This window comes from Ananas comosus, linkage group 6 (assembly GCF_001540865.1).
Source record: "Ananas comosus cultivar F153 linkage group 6, ASM154086v1, whole genome shotgun sequence".
NCBI classification, from domain to species: Eukaryota; Viridiplantae; Streptophyta; class Magnoliopsida; order Poales; family Bromeliaceae; genus Ananas; species Ananas comosus.
In genome coordinates, this window is record NC_033626.1 from 1,359,478 (window position 1) to 1,379,590 (window position 20,113).

At 34.5% G+C, this 20,113-nt stretch overlaps 1 protein-coding gene and 1 long non-coding RNA gene across 2 annotated transcripts; one reads left to right on the top strand and one right to left on the bottom strand.

Moving 5' to 3' along the window:
* Positions 47-5,486, top strand: LOC109712023. Its single transcript, XR_002216749.1, has 4 exons — positions 47-189; positions 280-335; positions 4,908-4,949; positions 5,075-5,486. It is a non-coding gene; the product is annotated as an uncharacterized LOC109712023 (long non-coding RNA).
* On the bottom strand, positions 11,944-18,191 carry LOC109711967. Its single transcript, XM_020235356.1, has 6 exons — positions 17,856-18,191; positions 17,348-17,480; positions 15,679-15,782; positions 14,598-14,742; positions 14,362-14,502; positions 11,944-14,222 (listed from the first exon to the last, which is right to left on the bottom strand). Exons 1-6 carry the CDS (start codon positions 17,894-17,896, stop codon positions 12,339-12,341), a joined length of 2,448 nt encoding a protein of 815 aa, XP_020090945.1. The 5' UTR covers positions 17,897-18,191; the 3' UTR covers positions 11,944-12,338.

Consider the following 20,113-nt stretch of genomic DNA (forward strand, 5'->3'; position numbering starts at 1 on the left):
GATAAATCCGATCCGAAATTAAAATCGCCCGCCCCACTACGCTCCACCTATATAAAGGAGCGACTCCATGATGAGCGCTCGCCCCTTTTCTTCTCGCCCTTTTCCTCGTCTTTGTGCGATTAGGGTTTGCTTCGTCTCTTCGTCCTCCTCGTGCATCCGCTTCTTCGTCAACCATGTCGTCCAAGCAAGGTCCTCTCACCCTCTCTCTGTCCCTCTCCTTCTCTCTCTCGATCTCTATCTCTCTCTTTGAGGCTCAAATTTTGTGTTTTTGGGGTTTAGGTGGAAAGTTGAAGCCCTTGAAGCAAGCTAAGGCTGATAAGAAGGAATACGATGAGGTATATAGGCTATGGTGGTCTGATCCTTGTTGTCGTTTTGATTTGGTCCTTTAATTGGATGGATCTGTTGTGGTTTTTGCTGTTCTTAGAGTATTGATTTTGATTATTTCGCGATCGGTACCAAATTGGCTTGATGATGCGAAATTGGGGTTCGTTTGGTTAACGTAGATATCAATTTAATCACGAGAAATATTGTGATCTGTCCTTTTTATGCATCATGTAGTTGAGGTTTCTATTGGTATGAAAGTTATTGTCTTTGTTCCTCTTTTTTACGGGTCCTTTTTTTTGATGATCCGAAATTAGGGTTCCTTTACTTTATCTAGATATTGTTTTGATGGCGAGACTTTGTGATCTGTTCCTTTTTTGGCATAATTTAGTGAGGTTTCTATTGTTATGTAAGTTATTGTTTGTATTCTTTTTTTTTCCCACTCCCTCTTTGGTTTGATGATCCAAAACTGGTGATCCTTTATTTTACATAGACACTGATTGCGAGATTTTGTGATTATCTCTTTTTTTTGTGTTATTGGCTGATTGTTGTTTGCATAATTTGGTTGAGATTTTCATTATCATGAATATTTGTTGCCTTTCTTGCGTTTTGATGCTGAAATATTGAAGACATGATGTCATGATGATATGGGCTCTTGTGATGATTGATGTTGGAGTGCTAAGGGATGATGTTCATATCGACAATGATAACATAAGCGAATCTTAATTTTCGTTGGTGATAGAATAGAAAAAAAAAAAATCCAATCTGAATCTTAGGTCAATTATTGATGTTGATTGGCTTTATGAGAATTTGAAGAGCTTGGTAATTTGTGAGTTGTATTAGTTTTATTCTGTACAAAAGAGGAGACAGTTTGGAAATTGGCATGCAGAGTGAAGACCGAAACTTATGCGTGATCAAAAGGACAGGTTCTAATGTACGAATCTTTTGCAAAAAATAAGGTTTCTTGGGTGTCGGTTTTGGTTTTGATCTGCACTCTATAATTTCAGCTTCTACAGTTTTGAAAGTTTCAAACTTTGGCTTTTAACTATTTGTATAGGAACTTGCTAAATTATCTCAACATTTTTATATATGAAAGTTGGAGTTTTATGTTACTACTATGATTATCTTTTGTGTTGTCATTTATTAAAGAGATCAAAATATGGTAAGAGAGGTAATATAAATATCCGTATGTGAATCAATTTAACCTTAGAAGAAGATTGATGCTCTAAGTTTGGATGAATGTTTGGAGTTTGCAAGGTATGGAACAAGAAGAAAAATTTGTAGTTCTGAAGGGAAGAAGATCTAAGTTTGGGTGATTGTTTGGAGTTCTACTGATTTTGGAGATGATCCCATTATAGACATTGTACTGAAAAAGAAGATCTAAGTTTGGATGAATGTTCGGATAAATGTTTGGAGCTCTACTGATTTTAGAGATGATCTCATTATTAGACATCATGCTGAAAAAGATAGGTGGAAGAAACAGAGTTACTCAAGTCATACCAATATGACAAAGGAAAAATTAGGGAATGCTTCTCTTCATGTGCATCTTTATCCGTTATTGTTTCTTACCTTTTGTCCTTGTTTGAATAGTTTGGATAGTGAGGTTGATTTTGAGTGAATAGAGAACCAACGCTCATAGTTGGTTGCAGCGCGGACAAGAGAAAAGAGCATAGTTAGTTAATTCGGATTCGGCAAAAATTCGGTACGGATATAATTCGGATAAAATTCGTCTTCTACTTTTTAAATTCGTTGAAAAATACGGCTAAAAAACGGATTCGTCAATTATTCGGATACGTGATTTATACGGATATTATATGTTCACCAATTAAAAATCCGGGATCAAAAATTCGGCTATATAATTAATATATTATATATATTATTATTATAATTTTTATATTATAGATTAAATATATTTAAAATTATAATAAACATATATTAATAATATATAAGAATTATATATTTAGAAATATTAATAAATAATTACAAATTTATAAATAAAATATTATATAATAATATTTCTATATAAAAATAAAATACTATATATAATAAATAAATATATATTTATTAAATAAAATTATATATATATATATATATATATATTGAGAGGGAGGTCCACAGTGGACCTCCCTCTCATGCGGTCCACGAGGCTGCTTCGGCCTCATGGACCGCGCGCAATCAAGGCTTCTAACGCCGCGCCTTTTTTAGTTTTCGATCCGCGGCGACCACCGCCACGGGCGAGACGGGTCGCGCGGTGCTCCCGACGCCGGCCAGGGCGGCGGAGGAGGAGGACGACGACGACGAGAGCGGCGACGAGTTCGGCGACGAGAGCGGCGACGACGCGAGTCCGCCGCGAGCGAGCGCCCTTTTTTTGGCTGAATTATTCGCGAATCGCGAATAATTCGTGAATAATTATTTTTCCCCCAAAAATTCGTTTTTTTCCGAACTTTTCTGAAAAATACTTATTCGGCTGTTTAATTCGTTTTCTCAAAAATTCGCGAATAATTCGCGAATAATTCGCAAATTAACTAACTAGGGAAAAGAGTTGAGTTAAACAAAATTTAAGTGATTTTATTTGTTATTCTGATGGTAGTGCTAATGTTGTATATGTCTTCTTGTTTTTTTTAAGGAAATGAATAAAAGAGGATAAGTATTTGAAATTTTGTATGTTCTTGTCAAAAAAGAGAAAGAGAATATATGGCCTCCATGACAAAATTTTTGTCCAAAATGGTTTAAATCTATCATGTCTTTGCTCGAATATTAAAGCTTCTTTATAGTTGTGTATAAGTGCTTCTTTTGCTCTACTACTCTGCTTAGAGACAAAAGTCTAGATAGTTTTAATCTTCTCTGGATACATATTGTTTATTGGATCGTGTTGTCGATGATCAACACTTGTTTCATTGGAAAATACTTCATGGAGTTCTTCTTTCCTTTTCCTTAAATTGGCACTCTTGGATTTTAGGAAATAGGTAAAACCCTTTTTTTTGTGGGGAATTGATCTTAGTGACGCGTGTATAATGATAGTGGGCTAGACTGATTTTGGGAGTGGAGAATAAGAGGGCAAAAGGAGCTATAAAATACACACTATGTTTTTTATTTCCGCTGTGGAACTATTTCAGTTAGAATTTGTTGCAGTGGTATTTTAAAATTCTTTCTCACTACTTTTGTCAACGAGGAGAAGAAAAGAGGTAGGGGTTAATGGAGTCTTTTTATGCTTATTACTAATAATAGGAGAGATATTGCATATTAATTGATTAGATTAACTTGAAATTTATTTTTAGCAACTGGCACTTTTATTCATTCGTGTAGGCGACTTGAGTAAATTATTGAAGGTTTAGACTAAACAGATGACATTAGACGGAGGAAAACAAAGGATGTTATAGATGAGAAGAGGGAAAACAGGGTTGTAGAAATAAGATTGTTCGGACCTTGACTCAAAGTCCTCTCTGGCGACCAATCAAGGATAGTCATTCACGCATTCCTCCACGCCGTACTGCTTGTTTAATTTGCCTTGTCTAATCTCATGATCAATCTTTGGACTGAATAATTGTAATTAGGGTTTAAGTGCAAAAGTAGGGGACAATATTGCTTTACTCATGTGAAACGTCCTCATTTCAAATTTAACATCCTCGAGATATAAGTGGCATGTGTTCTTTATGTGAATTGGGCTCATTTTGCATTCTGGATCCTTCATCGTCTGAGTCCCCTTTCACTTCTAATCTGCCATCTGCATGGCCTTATTCCAACAAATTCTGTTGGCCGCATGTTAACCATCAGAGGCCTTATTACAAGTAAGCCATAGCTGATTACCCATTGTTGCTTCCGTCCTACGAAAAAGGGGAGCGTGAAGGAACCTTTGAAATAGTGAAATGAAGTAGCAAGGAAGACATCCTCGCTTTATCTGACACTTTGTACCATTCTGAACTTCAGCATTATTCACCTTGAACTTTCCATTGATACATCTTTAAAATGTCTTAAATTCCAGTGAAATGGTCACATTTTGCAATTTCTAGGTTGCAGTGCTTTTCACTAGTACACACTCAATTTAATGTCTGTTGTATTAAAATCTTGGATGAATTCTTGTAATTGGCGCTCGCTGCTTTTTGCCTCTATCATCTTGCTAGGCAATTTATTGGTGTACGTCAATGTTGTATAATTTGTTTGAAATATTAAATTTTGAAATGCATGCTTATTTTGTTTATTTTCTTCCATTCGCCTGATTTCGATCTGTGTGAATAAATTAGGTGACATTTTATAAGGGTTTGAAAGGATTTAACTTCTCAAGTAAAATCTGTTTGGTGAATATGTTAAGCTTAATCTTTTCAAGCTTGGTTGTCATGTTGCTGTCATAAAGACTTCTTGGTTAAATGTGGTTAATGCAAAAATGTAGGTTATACTGCAGATGTACTTTTTGTTTTGTGCGAAGCAATTTGATTGTTTTGTTGGTTTGTCGTTTCAGTTTTCACATGAACATATTTTTTCCTCATCTGAAACTGATTGATTTATTTGTTTGGCGGACATTATGGGTTTCTGTTTTCACATGGATATCGATTCATATTATTCACTCCCTTTTTTTTGTGTTGCTGTAGACGGATCTAGCAAACATCCAGAAGAAGAAAGATGAGGAGAAGGTGAGAACAGCAACTTATTGAACACACCATTGTTCCTCTCTCCTTTCTTTCCTTGGGTTAATTATTTCCATGAGGAGTAAATAGTGACAGCAAATTTGAAAGTCATAACTTTCTTCTGCAAACAGGCTTTGAAGGAGCTGAGGGCCAAGGCTTCGCAGAAGGGAAGCTTTGGAGGTGCAGGCCTTAAGAAGAGTGGGAAGAAATAAGAAAGACAAGCGTACTCCCTCTCTCTCTCTCTCTCTCTCTCTTTCGCGCACTCTCTATCTCTTGTAATAGTAAATCAATGACTTAGATCTGGGGTTTATCATCGCTATTGCATGTTAGCTCTATGATTGGAAGACAACTACTGGCATCGCAGGTGTGATCATTTTCTGTATCTGCCGGTTTTCAGGAGTTTGGTACACTCCCTATCTATTAAGTTTCTGGTATATCCTGTGGTCTCTTTGTTTCTTCCATTTAAGCGTGTTTGTTTCAAAGCGAAATAATTGCCTCATGTAGCGTCATCTCGACATGAGCCGTACTAATAGTTGGTGATTATTACTTTCTTGTTTGTGGATGGTAAGGTTGCTGTTAATTCGAGCTTGTTGTTACTCCCTACTTTGCATCTCTTTTCTTAACCTTCTAACTTCCTGGGGCGTTTTAGGATGGGTTTGTAGATTGGATGGAATAAGTCAAGAGAGCAATGTCTGGGTAAGGAATTTTTATCGATTTCGTCCTCTTTTGACTTTTGATGTCTCTGAGTTGCTCTGTTTTTTTTTTTCTCCTAATCGTATCAAATTCAATTTCCGGTTCGATCGAAATCCTATACTGGAGCTTGGTCTTTCTCTCGTGTTAATTAACAGTAAGGGCGTGGTTGGTTTGCCCTTTTTTATTTTGGAATCGGAATCGGAATGGATAAATTCATGTTTGGTATGTTAGATTTTCATTTCGATTTTGATTTTCGGGTGAATAAAAATTTCTCCAATTATTTTTTCTAAATCTGGCCTGGAGGCTGAATTGAAAATTGAATCCGTCAATCCGGACGGAATGAATTTGTTTAGATTAAATTTAATTTTTAAAATTTATTTTTTTAATTAAAATGTAAGTTTAGGTTTAAAAATTATATTTATAAATTTAATTCTAATTTGAACTTATATTAAAAATTAAAATTCAATCAAGTATTTGAATTTAAATGTAAATTTAATTTAAAATCTAAAGTTTTATTTAAATTTTTATTTAAAAATTTAAACTAAATTTATGGATTCAAATTGAAATTTAAATTATAATTTTAAGTTTGAATTTGAATAAATAAAAATATAGTTTTATGTTTTGAATTACTCGTTCAATTTAAAATTTTAATTTTTTGAAAAAATATATTTAAAATTATGACATTATTTTAAAATTATGATAGAGATTTTTTAGTATTTAATTTTTAGTTTGAATTTAGACTAATATATTATAAAGATAAAATTGATATATTAATTTAATTATATTTTGTATATCTATCTAAATCAAATACCGATAATAAAAATAATTTATTTCTATTCCGATTCAGATGGCAAACTAAATAGAATGAGATAATAAATAATTTAGATTTCGTTTTAAGCTTATTTTTATTCTGATACCGTCCAACCAAGCAAAGCTTAAAAGTCGTCGGAAAATAGGGCATGTTTTAGTTGTCGGAGCTTTTTTGTTTAACTTTGAACACCCAAGTCTTAGTAGTTTGTCACTTTGTTTAATTTCTGACCTTTTGTGGAAGCCAAATGAAGAAACTTCCGACCGGAGCTTCTGACGCCCCCGTTTGTTGAAGCTTCATACTTGTTGCCACTGCTGTCGCAATAATTTTATAATTTAATATGCTGCACTGAGTAACAACCAACTATTCTATGCAGTGGTTATTTATCAATTTATCAGTTTTTAATAATAATATTGTTTAACTGGTTTTTGATTATGAATAAGTAATTCTCATCGTATTGTCACTTCAAAATTTGATAATTTGATCTCTCTAGAGGCAAAAGGAAAAAAAAAAAAAAAAAAAAAAAAAAGAGTTCGCAAACTCTTTGGAAGAATAATTTGTCCAAGGTAGCTACATTTTCAGCCTATTTTTGTCACTGTCTGTTCAAAAGTGTGAGGGGAAAAATACTTCCTTTTTTTTTGTCTGAAGTGGTAATATATTTCATAGATTACCCTGATTGGGTCAAAACATAAGCCTAGTCTAATTGAAGAACGAAAAAGAATATTCTTATATTGACCTTTGAATATTGAATATTATACGGTCCGTAATGGAGCTGTGCCTAATTTTTAATCTAGATCTGAAGAGCTAAACGCACCACTTATTCTGGAAGACCCAAAGTATTTAAAAATATTTTTAATCTTTCGCCCTTAAATGTTATGAAAAAAAGAAAATTTCAAATACCTCCTATGTGGTTTTGCACTTTTTTACTTTAATATCTTGTGGTTTAAAGTGTATCAAGTTAGTACCCTGCGGTTTCGCACTTTCTCATTTTAGTATCATGTAGTTTCAAGTGTATCAAGTTAGTACCTTATGATTTTATTTTTACATCAAGTTAGTATCACATGGTTTCAATTTTTTCTTTTTATTATTCATTTCGGAATATATAATTTAAAAAAATTTGAAACCATATGGTACTAAAGTGAGAAAGTGCGAAACCACATGGTACTAACTTGATACACTTGAAACGACAGGGTACTAAAGTGAGAAAGTGCGAAACCACAGGGTACTAACTTGATAGACTTTAAACCACAGGGTACTAAAGTGAGAAAGTGCAAAACCACGGGGGTATTGGAAGTTTATCCTAAAAAAATTATATATTTTTAATTATCATAATTTTATAACATAAAAAAATCAAAATTGCTTTTTTTATAAAGCATGAAAAAAAAATACTATTTTTAGTCACCTTGTTATCAAACATAGTCTAAATCTATGCAAACAGAAATTTTCGTTTTACTTGAAGCAAAATCATTTTATTATTGTTATACTTAATCAATGCGACATTAAAGTGGTGTACCCAAAAACCTGTAGCGCCACAGTCCTTCACAGTCCTTTTTGCTTTAAAACCACCACCATAATATATCTGTGAGTTCAATTCCAGGTGCTTTCCAGGTGCGTTCCCTCGGAAAAGTTTAAAAAAATAATAATAAAATGACTAAATAGTACCTCTACCTTTGTGATATTACAAACTAGGTTCTTATCATTTTTAGACTCTATTTGGTGTCAGAATAATTTATTCAATAATAACTTATTGAATTTGAAAGTATTTTTATGTGATTAGATATAAACGGTTTGATTTTGCTCATTAAGAGATTTTAGTATCCATGATTAAATAGGACGTCGTTATTTTACCTAGGAGATATTTTTTTATACTGTAAAAATAATTTATAAGCCAAATATAGTATGTCAGATCATTGGCGCTAACTATTAATTTTAAAAACTCGAACGGTTAGAAATACGCAACTAATTCACTTAAAGCGTACAGATACAGCGCCTACTGGTATCGATTGTGATTCAGCCCAACCAGCCTCACACCGGCACACCTAGTCTCACACCATTTGAAACATGACTCAGTCCAACATGACCTCCCGCCACAAAACAGAATGACAATCCATTTAAGTCAACATAGTACACATTCTCGACAATCATGTTTTGCATAAAATACTTAGGTGTAACATTGACACGAATATAACTATCTAATCCTTGAATATTCCTTGGCGACCATTTATACGAAACAGCCTTTGAATAAAAAAAATCTGAAATGATTATTTTATAAAAAATATATATTTTTGCAAACAGAAATGTTTTGATCTTTCATTTATTAATCATATATATGATGATTTGCATCTAAACATTGACACTTATGATGTAGACGCTTAATTGATTTGTGTATGCAAAATAATAAAATATCTCTGGTCGTCCCAACCAAAGTCTCATGCTATTCTTTCACTCATAAAAATTTATTACAAAATATATATACATGTATATTGCGAAAACCAAAGTCTCATCGCATGCACCAAAGCAAGTACGAGAGAGAGTTTTAGAGAGAGAAAGAGGGACAATGGGCGCCCGTTGTAGCTCTCGCCAATTGTTTGGGACCCCCTCGTTAGCTCCTATGCTTTTAATTTTATATCTTTCTCTTTCTCTCTCTCCTTCTCCAAATATATATATATATATATATATATATATATATATATATATATATATATATATATATATATATATATATATGTCACACCCGCTCTTCAACTCCTAAACCCCTTCAAATTAATATGTGTGTATATATATATACACGCACACACCTACCTCATTGAAGAGACCATTAGGTTCGAACATGTGTTTTTGAGCATTAGCTAGCTTTTTAAAAAGAAAAAACAAAGAGAGAGAGAGAGAGAGAGAGAGAGAGAGAGAGAGAGATCTAATGAAATAGGTTTTCTCTCTCTACACATCTCCACTATAACACTTCCTCTCTCTCTCTCTCTCTCTACCACTCCAATAATCCATATGGTGAGTACATATATCAACCTTTCTCTCTTTTTTGCAAAAATAATTGCTGGCCATCCATCACGCATCCAGCACGAATCCTAAAGCAGCACCATGGCAAGCTCGGCACGAGTTTTAAAGCACGCATATATGCTCATCAAATTTGTATCCCTTTTTTATAAAAAAAAAAAAAAAAAATTTATTTGATACAGGAGCTTGCGCTATAACCATAACTTATTATATATACGTGCGCGTGTTTACATATATCTAATTGGCTAAAGTTTTTTTTTGTTTTTTTGTTTTTTTATTTTATTTTATTTTTTTTGGTGATTTGGGTTGGGGCCCAAATTAAGACACTGTTACTATTGTTTCTTAGGGCTGTAACAAGGGTAGTGGGCTCACTGGCGAGCCGGCCGGCGGCCGCGGCGGCGACAATTCTGTATCACGGCGGCGCCCTCCCGCGGGACCGCGCGCTGGAGCGGTTGGTTTGCGACGATGTGATCGACTGCGGCGGCGACGGCGCGGAAAAATACATTTTCTACTTCATCATCAACATCATCAAGTGCCTCTACTGAGGGAAAAATTCTAGAATGCAACGGGTATATTAGTGACGTGGCGTAACAAACCAATCAAATTAATCCTTTTAAGAATATATGTCCTATCATGATTGTAAAAAAGTATTTTTATTGTATTTTTGTTTGAAAAGAAGGAATGTGATTGGCTTGTTATTGATGACGTGATGCAACTGTGACAGTGTAGAATTCCTCCTACTAAGGGGATAAAACTTCAGTGGTTGCCCCTGATCTGCAACCGTGTATTAGTTTTAAGGGTTAATTCCATACAGATTCCTACAAACATAGTGAATTATAAATATATCTTTATAAAGTTCAACTTTCATATATTGTTTATGTAAAAGTTCTAATATTTTCAAACATATTTTTCTGGTTTGTTACTGTTTATTTTATAAGTGAAATGACTTTTTTGACATCATAAATGTCAACTTTCAAACATATCTTTATAAAGTTCAACTTTCATATATTGTTTATGTAAAAGTTCTAATATTTTCAAACATATTTTTCTGGTTTGTTACTGTTTATTTTATAAGTGAAATGACTTTTTTGACATCATAAATGTCCCTTCAAAAGTCCTAACAATTAATTAAAGAATGGTGAAAATGTCAATTAACCTTATTAACTAATTAGGGTAAAACATTTTACCTATGGTTACCTAATTTTTTCTAGTAGATCCTAACGGTATGAACATATTTGAAAATATCATAATTTTTGTACGAACAACATATAAAAGTTGAACTTTATAGGGTTATATTTATAATTCACTATATTTGTAGAGATCTGTATAAAATTAATATTAGTTTTAAAAGTGACACGTGAGGCCGAATTGGAACTAGTTAACGGTGCGTTGTTTGAGAGCTCCCTAGCTACATTATAAGATTGATTAATTACCATTTAATATTGGAATTAATGGATAATGATATGATATGTTTTGGAGATATGATTAATGATTAGGCATAGTTTAATTTTTCTTTTTCTTTTTTCTTTTTTTTTGAGTGGGTTTTTATTTGGTGGGTAGCATGTTGTAAGCTTTACAGAGGTGACAATTTTTAATCTGGTCTCAATTGTTACCATAATTACCATTCTACCCCTTAATTACTATTTCTCTTGGGGATTTATACTAATTAGTAATTATGATCAAAATGTTTCTATCTCAACATTTTCATAAAAAAAAAAAAGGCTAATTCTATATATCCCTGTAAAGTTTTGAAGCTGCGAATATACCGCTCTAACATTTTAATTAGGTAAAGGCATATAAAACTTATCTGAACTATGAACTATTTTATTTTAACTTTTTAATATTTTAAAATATTTGATTTTGCTACCTTTAGATCGTTTATTCTTGTAAATTTAGTTAGAATATTTAATACAATTCTTACAACTAGGAATTTATTACGAAATTTGGTTTTTAAATACTTTCAATAGTATAGATCAAATCTAACGGAGTCGATCGTCAGTTTGTAAGCCGCATAATTGAAAACAACTTGATAGCACGGAGACCTCTGTGCTACCGATAGTATACCAACCTAGCTCTCTCTCTCTCTCTATATATATATATATAATAAATTCAAGTTCAGAATTAGGATAGGGTTCAGGTTCGGATCGGGTACAATCAAAATCCATACCCAAATCTAAATCCGTCGGATTTTTTTTTTTTATATCCATATCTGAAACTATATCCATTTAACATCGAATAAATCCACTCCGTTCGAATTCGGATTCAAATAAAATTTCAGTTTTCCGTATCCATTGACATCCCTATTGTAGGCTCCTCACCCCCAACACTGCACTTCAGAACTCATACTATATATATAACCCAACAGGCTCTTTAAGAAGTTCATAAAAGTACTTGTAAGCATAGCATGACTCATATATTTACGCGAGTACTAGGAATATGACATTTTTAAACTTCTGAGTGATACAAATGAAATTAACTCGGAGAAGGACATGAAGTAAAAGAAAACATAAGACTAATGCTGTAAAAATTACATGACACATATTATGCTGTTTGAATGATATGTACACATGCCTGATCACAACAAACAAACAATAGACAAATAAGGGGACAACAAAAAAAAAAAGAAAAAAAGAGTAGAACTGGAACAATGGTTTCATCACATTACATCAACAAATCATGTATCTGATAATCTCAACTAGGATGAAGCAACAAACTGAGAGAAATTAACCTGCAGAAAATGGTATCAATCTTTGTGTTTATACTACGAATCTGGGAGCGAGATGGACGACTTCAATGGTGAAAAATGCTGGACACCTTCTGTGAAACTTTGTTATAACTTCCTCGACGAAATGAACTGAACTGAACTGAACCGAGCGGTCAATTCGTCACACGTACTCTTTCGAATTTGGCTGAAGCTGCCCGCTGGGGGAACTAAAGGAGTCGAGCCGCCTCGGGGTGCACCGATCACGACCGTTGATGCCTGCTGCTGGAAAAGAAGCGATTCTTTCGGGCAGATAGGTCGAATCGGTTGGCTCGATTCTTGTTCTCATTTTGACAGGCTCACCAGCCAGACCTTTCCTGCTGTAGTGCAGTAGCAGCTTATCCACCACCCTTTCCTCGTCATCGCGGTTGTCGTCAAAAGCGGAAGCCCCTCTCCCGCCATGTCTTCTTCGGCCTCCTGGGGTTTGACTTGAGAGCTTGCCATAATCGACGGCGTAATCCGTCTCATCGAACACTGGTTGCGGATACCTGTCCACAACTTCCTCATCATATTGGCTGTCGTAGCTCGCTTTGTGCCTCCTACTTGTGTGTCTTCTTTGGCCACGCGGAGTTCGGGTCGAGAACTTGTCATAATCGTGAGTAGCACCAAATATTTCGCTAACCACTTTCTTGGGCTGCATGTCTGCCGCATTCGCATCATGGCCGTTATCGTAAGTAACGCAATGCCGCCTACTCGTATGGCTTCTTTGGCCACGCGGGGTTTGATTAGTGAACTTGCCGTAAACAGTAGCATCAACCATTTCGCTAACCACTTTCCTGGGGTTCCTTTCCACAACACCCGCATCATAGCCATCATCATAAGTAACGCTATGTCGCCTACTTGTATGGCTTCTCTGAACACTCAGGACTCGATGAGAGATCTCACCATAATCGAAAGCATTATCCATTTTGTCAGGTTGTACTTGCTCGCCGCAATAATCACTGTAGGTAGCGCTGCTCCGCCTGCTTGCATGCCTTCTTCTGTTACGCGGTGTTTGGCTAGCAATCTTTTCATCGTAAGTAGCAGCCCCTTCGGTTGTATAAAATTCTGTTCTCTCCAAAGGGCTGTTATCTTCGGCGCCTGTAGACCCATCACAACCAGAAAATTTTTGAACGGTTTGATTAATAATATCCATTGGTTGGGTGGTGAATTTTGATTTCACGTAAGGAGGAATCTTATCAGCTGCTTTCGCATAATTCACCGGTCGAATCGGCGACATATTCGGTGATCCATCATATAAAGGTTTGTCGTTCTCTTCTTCGACATACTTTTCACTCATCGTTCTCCGCTGGTTAGTGTACGGAGGAACCATGTTGATAGTTCTTTGATTTAACGAACTCGCTGAATCAACTTTGCTGACACGATCCATCTCTTGGGTTTTCGCTCTCCTGTTCCAACAAGGGTCATCCTGGGCCCCTCGCAATTCATCTTTTGCAACGCTCTTGTCGCTCTCCTTTTCAACATCGCCTTCTTTCTTAGTTCCGTTCGGTTTAGTATACGGAGGAACCATTTTGCTAATTTTGTATCCAGCGTATTTGACCGAACCACTTTCTTCCTCTGCGCCACGAGGAGCAAAGCCTTCTCCATCCTGCGGCGGCCTAATGATTTTTTCTTTAAGACTGTCTGCTCTCCGGGTTTCTTTGAGATAATTCCTCGGAGTGATGATTGAAGGAACTGTGTAGTTAGTGCGATAATCCTCTCTCGGGTTCTCTTTGTGATTATTCTGTAGGTTGATGTGTGAAGGCGGCGTGTAACTAGTATAGTCCGGTTTGATGTTCTCCGGTTCCGCAACAATAGGCCTCCGGCTTTTCTCTTGTAAATGGCTAATTTTGACATCTGAAATTACGTGAATATCCTTCAGTTCGATCCGCACTTCTTGTTTCTGCACGAAATCTGCAGGAGTAGGCCTACGTATCCCTTCTGATGAAGTATCCTCCTTATGCCGACTGGGCGCCATTGGCGAAGCTTCGTTTCGACAACTAAAAGTAGCACACCTTTTGGGCAGATCCTGTAAAAATTAATTTTTTTTTTAAAAAAGTTAAATGTAGTAGGTGTCGGAAAATGTTCCGGAAAGAGGAATACTAATCGGTGAATAAATGAAATTTCTGGACATGTAAGAACGGAGATTGGTTAATTAATACACTTACGTATTTAGATTCAGGCTGATTAGACGATTTCCGTTCGAATGCCTTTGAATCAACTTTAGTCGAGGACTCTTGAGCAATATTTTGCATAACTTCCGACTTCTTTTCGGCAGAAAACGACTTTTTCTGCACCTTCTCAATGAACTAAAATGAAGCAAGATCAAACTAGTCAAAAATTGACTACAAGAAAAAGCAAACTCAGTTGCGCACTTGCATGAGGAATGGGAAATGATTAGCACCTCTTGCTTAACAAATGATTCCATGTGACTCCCATATCTCTCGTTAAAAACATGTCTGAGATCACACAATTCCGGCAGATCGGGAAATCTAGCGGCAGCAAAGATTAGAGTTGCTACAGCTTCCAGCGCTTCTGGAGGGCAATCCCTGAAGAAATGCAAGATTGAAAAATAAGAGCGACGGACAACCGGAGAAATGGAAAAATAGAGTGGAAGATGATTTGGAGTTCTGCATAGTAGCAAACACGAGCAAATTGTTAAGAACAGCGAGATCCAGTAAAATAGAAGGGAATATAGAGACACAAATATGACTAATGTCGGCGCAATAGGACTGAGCCATTGCTCTTTGACACTCCACCTATCCTGAACATCCAAACTCTTCTAAAATTAAGTTGTGCATATTCCTGTTATTTCAAATTCCATAATTAGCTATTTTAGCTGTTAAGATTTAATATTGGGCCTTTTCCTACTAAGTCAACATTTCAGGTGACATGGTATTAGAGCTCGTCCGAAGCCCACTCCGTTCTAAGAGGTTCTGAGTTTGATCCCCACATCCGTCATTTTATGCCGTATATTTCTGTCTACTATTCCATTGTCTCTTTTGTTACCTCTTCAGTCAGTCCACGTGGTATGGTTCATCTGATATTTACTATGCACATGAGTAGAAGTATAAAGACTAATAGTGGGCCATTTCCTACTAGATCGACCAATCTTTTGGGTAACTGTGGCTTCACAATCTGATATTTAGTATTCAAATTATGAACCAGGGAAAAAGAAATCTTAGAAACAGCAGTTGCATCATGGTAAGTTGCTGACTGATCGCAGGGCCTTGCTCATCAGTATTCTACGCTAATTTAGACAAAAAATTATTCCAAGGTGAAGAGGGCCTCTGCTGATACACGCGAAAAGGGTGAAAAATTAGAAAATGTGGTTCCACGATATTGCACGAGTATTGAAATCGAAAAACAGAAGAATGCTATAACATTGAACATTGCTGTAATGCACTTATTGCCGCAAACCTCGTATGATAAGAAGTATAAACTACAAACCATTCAAAGAAAAATGTAGCAACAGTTTGAAATACCTCTGCTTCCGCAGGCACTGAAGCTGCTTCAATATATCCTCACAGAATTGCTCAATCATGTCATAGCAGGATGCTTGATTTATCTCCACAATAAGTGCATCGATCTGTTCAAATAATAACGAGAACTTCGTTGAGTAGACATTATTAAACAACCATTCTCTGTCAGCTTAAGTTTAAGAGAGAAAATTATTGTTTCACATAACATCAGTTTGGTGAAGACTATTAGAATACCACTCTCTACCAGCTTAAGCTTTTAGAGAATTTTTTTTTAAAAAAAAAGTTATTTTACGTGGTATCAGAAAAGGAGACCCAGAGCTCAAACATATTTAGGCAACTAGTCTCATTTAATCTCCTGTCAAAATCCACTAACACCTTTCTATAGCAGCGAAAGCTTTCAGAGGATAACAATTGTTTCAAAAACTACCAAACAACAAAAAGGCGAAGTTTTCAACGATAATTTACACGCACAAGAAAAGTTAAGCAAAAGAACCATTTTGCGATGACTTTCTGTTATACTAAAAGCAACAAAGCCAATGAAGCAGTTTAGACTCATATTAGCATAAAACAAATTAGTTCACAGAGATTCTTCTTAAGATATGATTTGGCATGAAAATCTACCTACCATGACACCATGGCAGGTAGGGAAACCTACCATATTATCGGAATCACTCAATTAGAATTGAACTTACGCTCACATTAGTCAACTAGTAGATGCTGATTTTCCAAAACCTAAAGCTATATCCAAGAGTCCGCAAAATGACAAAAAATTAGCTACAAGTTCTTGTTCCTTTCAGGTAAAATCGTACGGAACTTACTTGATCTATGAGCCATTCAGAGTTAGGTACCCAACCTTTCCAAATTTTGATTTTAATACCCAACCTTTCAATTTATTTGATTCGAGTTAGTCGACAACACTTTGACTTCACAATTTAACCTAATTACTTTTTTAATGAATTTATGGAAATTTCAAGAAAGAGAATAATAAAGAAAAGAAATCGACAGAGCCTCTGCATACACACAAAAATAATAAAATAAAAATTCTATGAAGAGTAAAAAAAAAAAAGGGAAAGAAAATGCATGAATTCACAATATTAATAACATGGGATAAAATAAAAATTAAAAAAAACAGCTGGATTTCAATTAGAGAGTATAGGAAAAACAAAACTAAAGTGTGCATTTACATTAAAACACCTAAATTCTTCCCAAATTACACAAATTTCATCGCAAATTTTATTATACCCACATCAAATTTACAGCAAATAAAACAATCAATAAACCCCCAAAAAATCAATTAATGATACCCAAACTTCAATCAGAGAACAGAAGCAAAACAATGTCAAAGTGTGCATTTAAATTAAAACACCTAAATTCTTCCTAAATTACACAAACTTCATTGCAAATTTTATCATACCCACATCAAATTCACAACAAATAAAACAATCATTATAAAATCAATAGTTACCCAAAAATCCAATTAATACCACCCAAATTTCAATCAGAGAACATAAGAAGAACAATACCAAAAGTGTGCATTTAAATTAAAACACCTAAATTCTTCCTAAATTACACATACTTCATTGCTAATTTTTCCATACCAACATCAAATTCACAACAAATAAAACAATAATTACATCAATAATACCCTAAAAAAAAAGAAAAACCAAATTACCCTTCCGAATGCGACGTCGCGGTGGCCATCGGCGACGAGATCGGCGACATCCTTCTTCAGGAACCTCACCATTGCCTGCTTCTTCTTCTTGATCGGATCCAACCGAGCTTTTATGCATTTTATCGCATGCTTACTGAAACCAAATCACACACACACAAATAAAATATTCAAATCAAATGAACTTCATCACAAATTTCGCTTTTTTTCTTCTTTTTGCGTAAAATTGTATGGAGAAAAACTCTGAAACACAAGCCCTTTTTTCTTTTTCTCTTTTTGATTTTGATATTAGTGATGAGAATTTTTACAAAAACGAACAATGGTTCTGGTAAACGATAAAAAGAAAAAGGAAAAATTTGAGGGGCAGCTTCAAAACGGGGCATAGTTGAGGGGGTTTCCATACATTTTCATAGATTTTTTTTCTATTTTTCTCACAAGAAAATCTCAATTCAAGAAGCAGAAGATGATGATGATGATGATGATGATGAAGAAGAAGAAGGAAAAACATTACCATTTGTTGGAAAACTTGGAGCCCAACAAGCTATCAAACATTTCCCCCCCCCTCTCTCTCTCTAAAACTCTCTCTCTCTCTCTCTCTAAAACTCTCTATCTTTCTCTCTCTAAAGCTCTCTCTCTCTCTAAAACTCTCTCTCTCTCTCTTCTTCTTGATCTTCTACTTTGCTTTATTTGGTGGAGTGGGAGAAGAGAAAGGGTGGGGGAGTTGTGACTACCATTAAAGCACTCAAAAAAAGTGGAGAGAGAAAAAAAGTGGAGAGAGAGAGAGAGAGAGAGAGAGAGAGAGTGAGATAGTTTGTATGGGGAGGTGTGAGCTTTAGCTTTTAGGAGGAGAGAGAGAGAGAGAAAATTAAAGAAGAAAAAGGAGGGAGGAATTAATTACTTACAATGAAATAAAAAAAAATAAAATTGCATTCTCTTTTATATATATATATATATATATATATATATATATATATATACACTAAAGAAAAAGGATTAAGTAAGCGGGAGGTTAATATAGTAATAATACATACTTAATTATGTGTAGGGTTGGGGTTGGGTTTACCCACAAGTGCACTCAATTGGTTACTAGTGTGTGTCCATGTCAAGTTTTAGAATTTATTTAAAAAAACAAAAAAAAAAATTAAAGGGCTTATTCTTCCTAGCGAGAATGTCAGAATCCTTTCTATTCAGAATTCAAGATCAAAATCCACCTCCAGTAGGGGTATAAATAGATCCGGATTGATAGAGCTTTTGTTTTGATTCAATCTGACTTGACAGTAAGTGGGGGGCTAAAAATTTAAAAATATACATAATTCGTCTCAAATTCATCCAGCCCTGCTGAGGAAATGGAGTGAATGACGAAAAATTCTTTCTTATTTTGATTCGTTCCAATATGCCAAAAATCTATTAAAAATCCGCTCTTGTTCGCCCGATCTCGAATAAAGTAGTAAGTGGAGACAAAAAATAAAAAATGAAAATCAACCTGTCTCGAATTCAGTTCAATCTGACTTGTCAAAGAATTCACGCAGTTTGCAACCCTAATCTCAAGCCTTACTATTGTGACACGAGTGGCCTCGATTTGAACTTGAATTTTCAAATAGTTTTTAATTATTAGCTACCGGAGTAGCCGATCGACATCAGAAAAAAAAAAATTTAGTAGCTTTTTTCGATTCATGTCCGAAATTCTTTTTTTTTAATTGCGGTTAAATGAAAGAAAAAAATAATAATTTTCATGCGCTAAGAAATAGTAGTTGACTTATTTTATAATTTAGAAATTTTAGCTTCCTAGATAAAAATTTGAATAATTAGCTCTAAAAGTTCAAAATTTGCTAAAAAAAATTTGAATTAAAAATATATTTTTTTCTTTTTAGCTCAAAAAATTTAAAAGTTACTAACAATTTAAAATTTCTAGCTGTTGGAGGGAATGAAATAATTTTGTGCCACGTGTACGGTGAGTGGTTGTTTTGATGACACCAACTCCGACATTTCGAAAACCTTAAAATTAATTAATTAATTAATTAATTTCCCAAATTCCACCAATAGGAACGTTGTGAAGGGTATTATGGGAATTTGACATAGGGGCTTCCCACAATAGAAAACGTTGTGTGAGGGTATTTTGGGAATTTTACATGGATAGGGGCCCACCACTCTCGTAGAACCCGGCGCCGTGCCCGAGGCGTTTACCGTTTGCTTATAGAAAGTGGAAGTGAAATTTTACGTAGAACCCCCTAACCTATAGAAAAATTTGAAATTGGACCCTAGTCTTTACTTTATTTGCTTTACTAATATTTTTATCCTCAAACCTTATTTCTTTAAAACTTTTTAATTTATCTACAATTAAATTTCGCTATATAATTTAATATATTAAATCGTGACATGTATATGATAATAATATAGTGATGGTTGTGATTAATGTCGTAATAATGACTAAAAGATCATGTATCAAATAAATTAAATTAGATAATAAAATTTAATTATAATAATTTAAAAAATTAAGTAAAAATATAATAAATTTAATTTTAAGAATTAAAATTAAAGTTTGATGCCTAACAGTAATTTTTTCTTAAATTTATGTGCGTCCTTTAGTTATTTATTACTAATCGCTCTAGTTTTTTATTGACAATGAATTAAAATTATTGATCAGTTTGATAAATCACCCAATTATAAACGAACAAAGATTAAAAAAAGGTATTAATAAAAAATTAAAATACAAAAAAAAATTCTATAAATATTCATTTTTACTTTCCATTTTTGACTTTTGAAAATTTA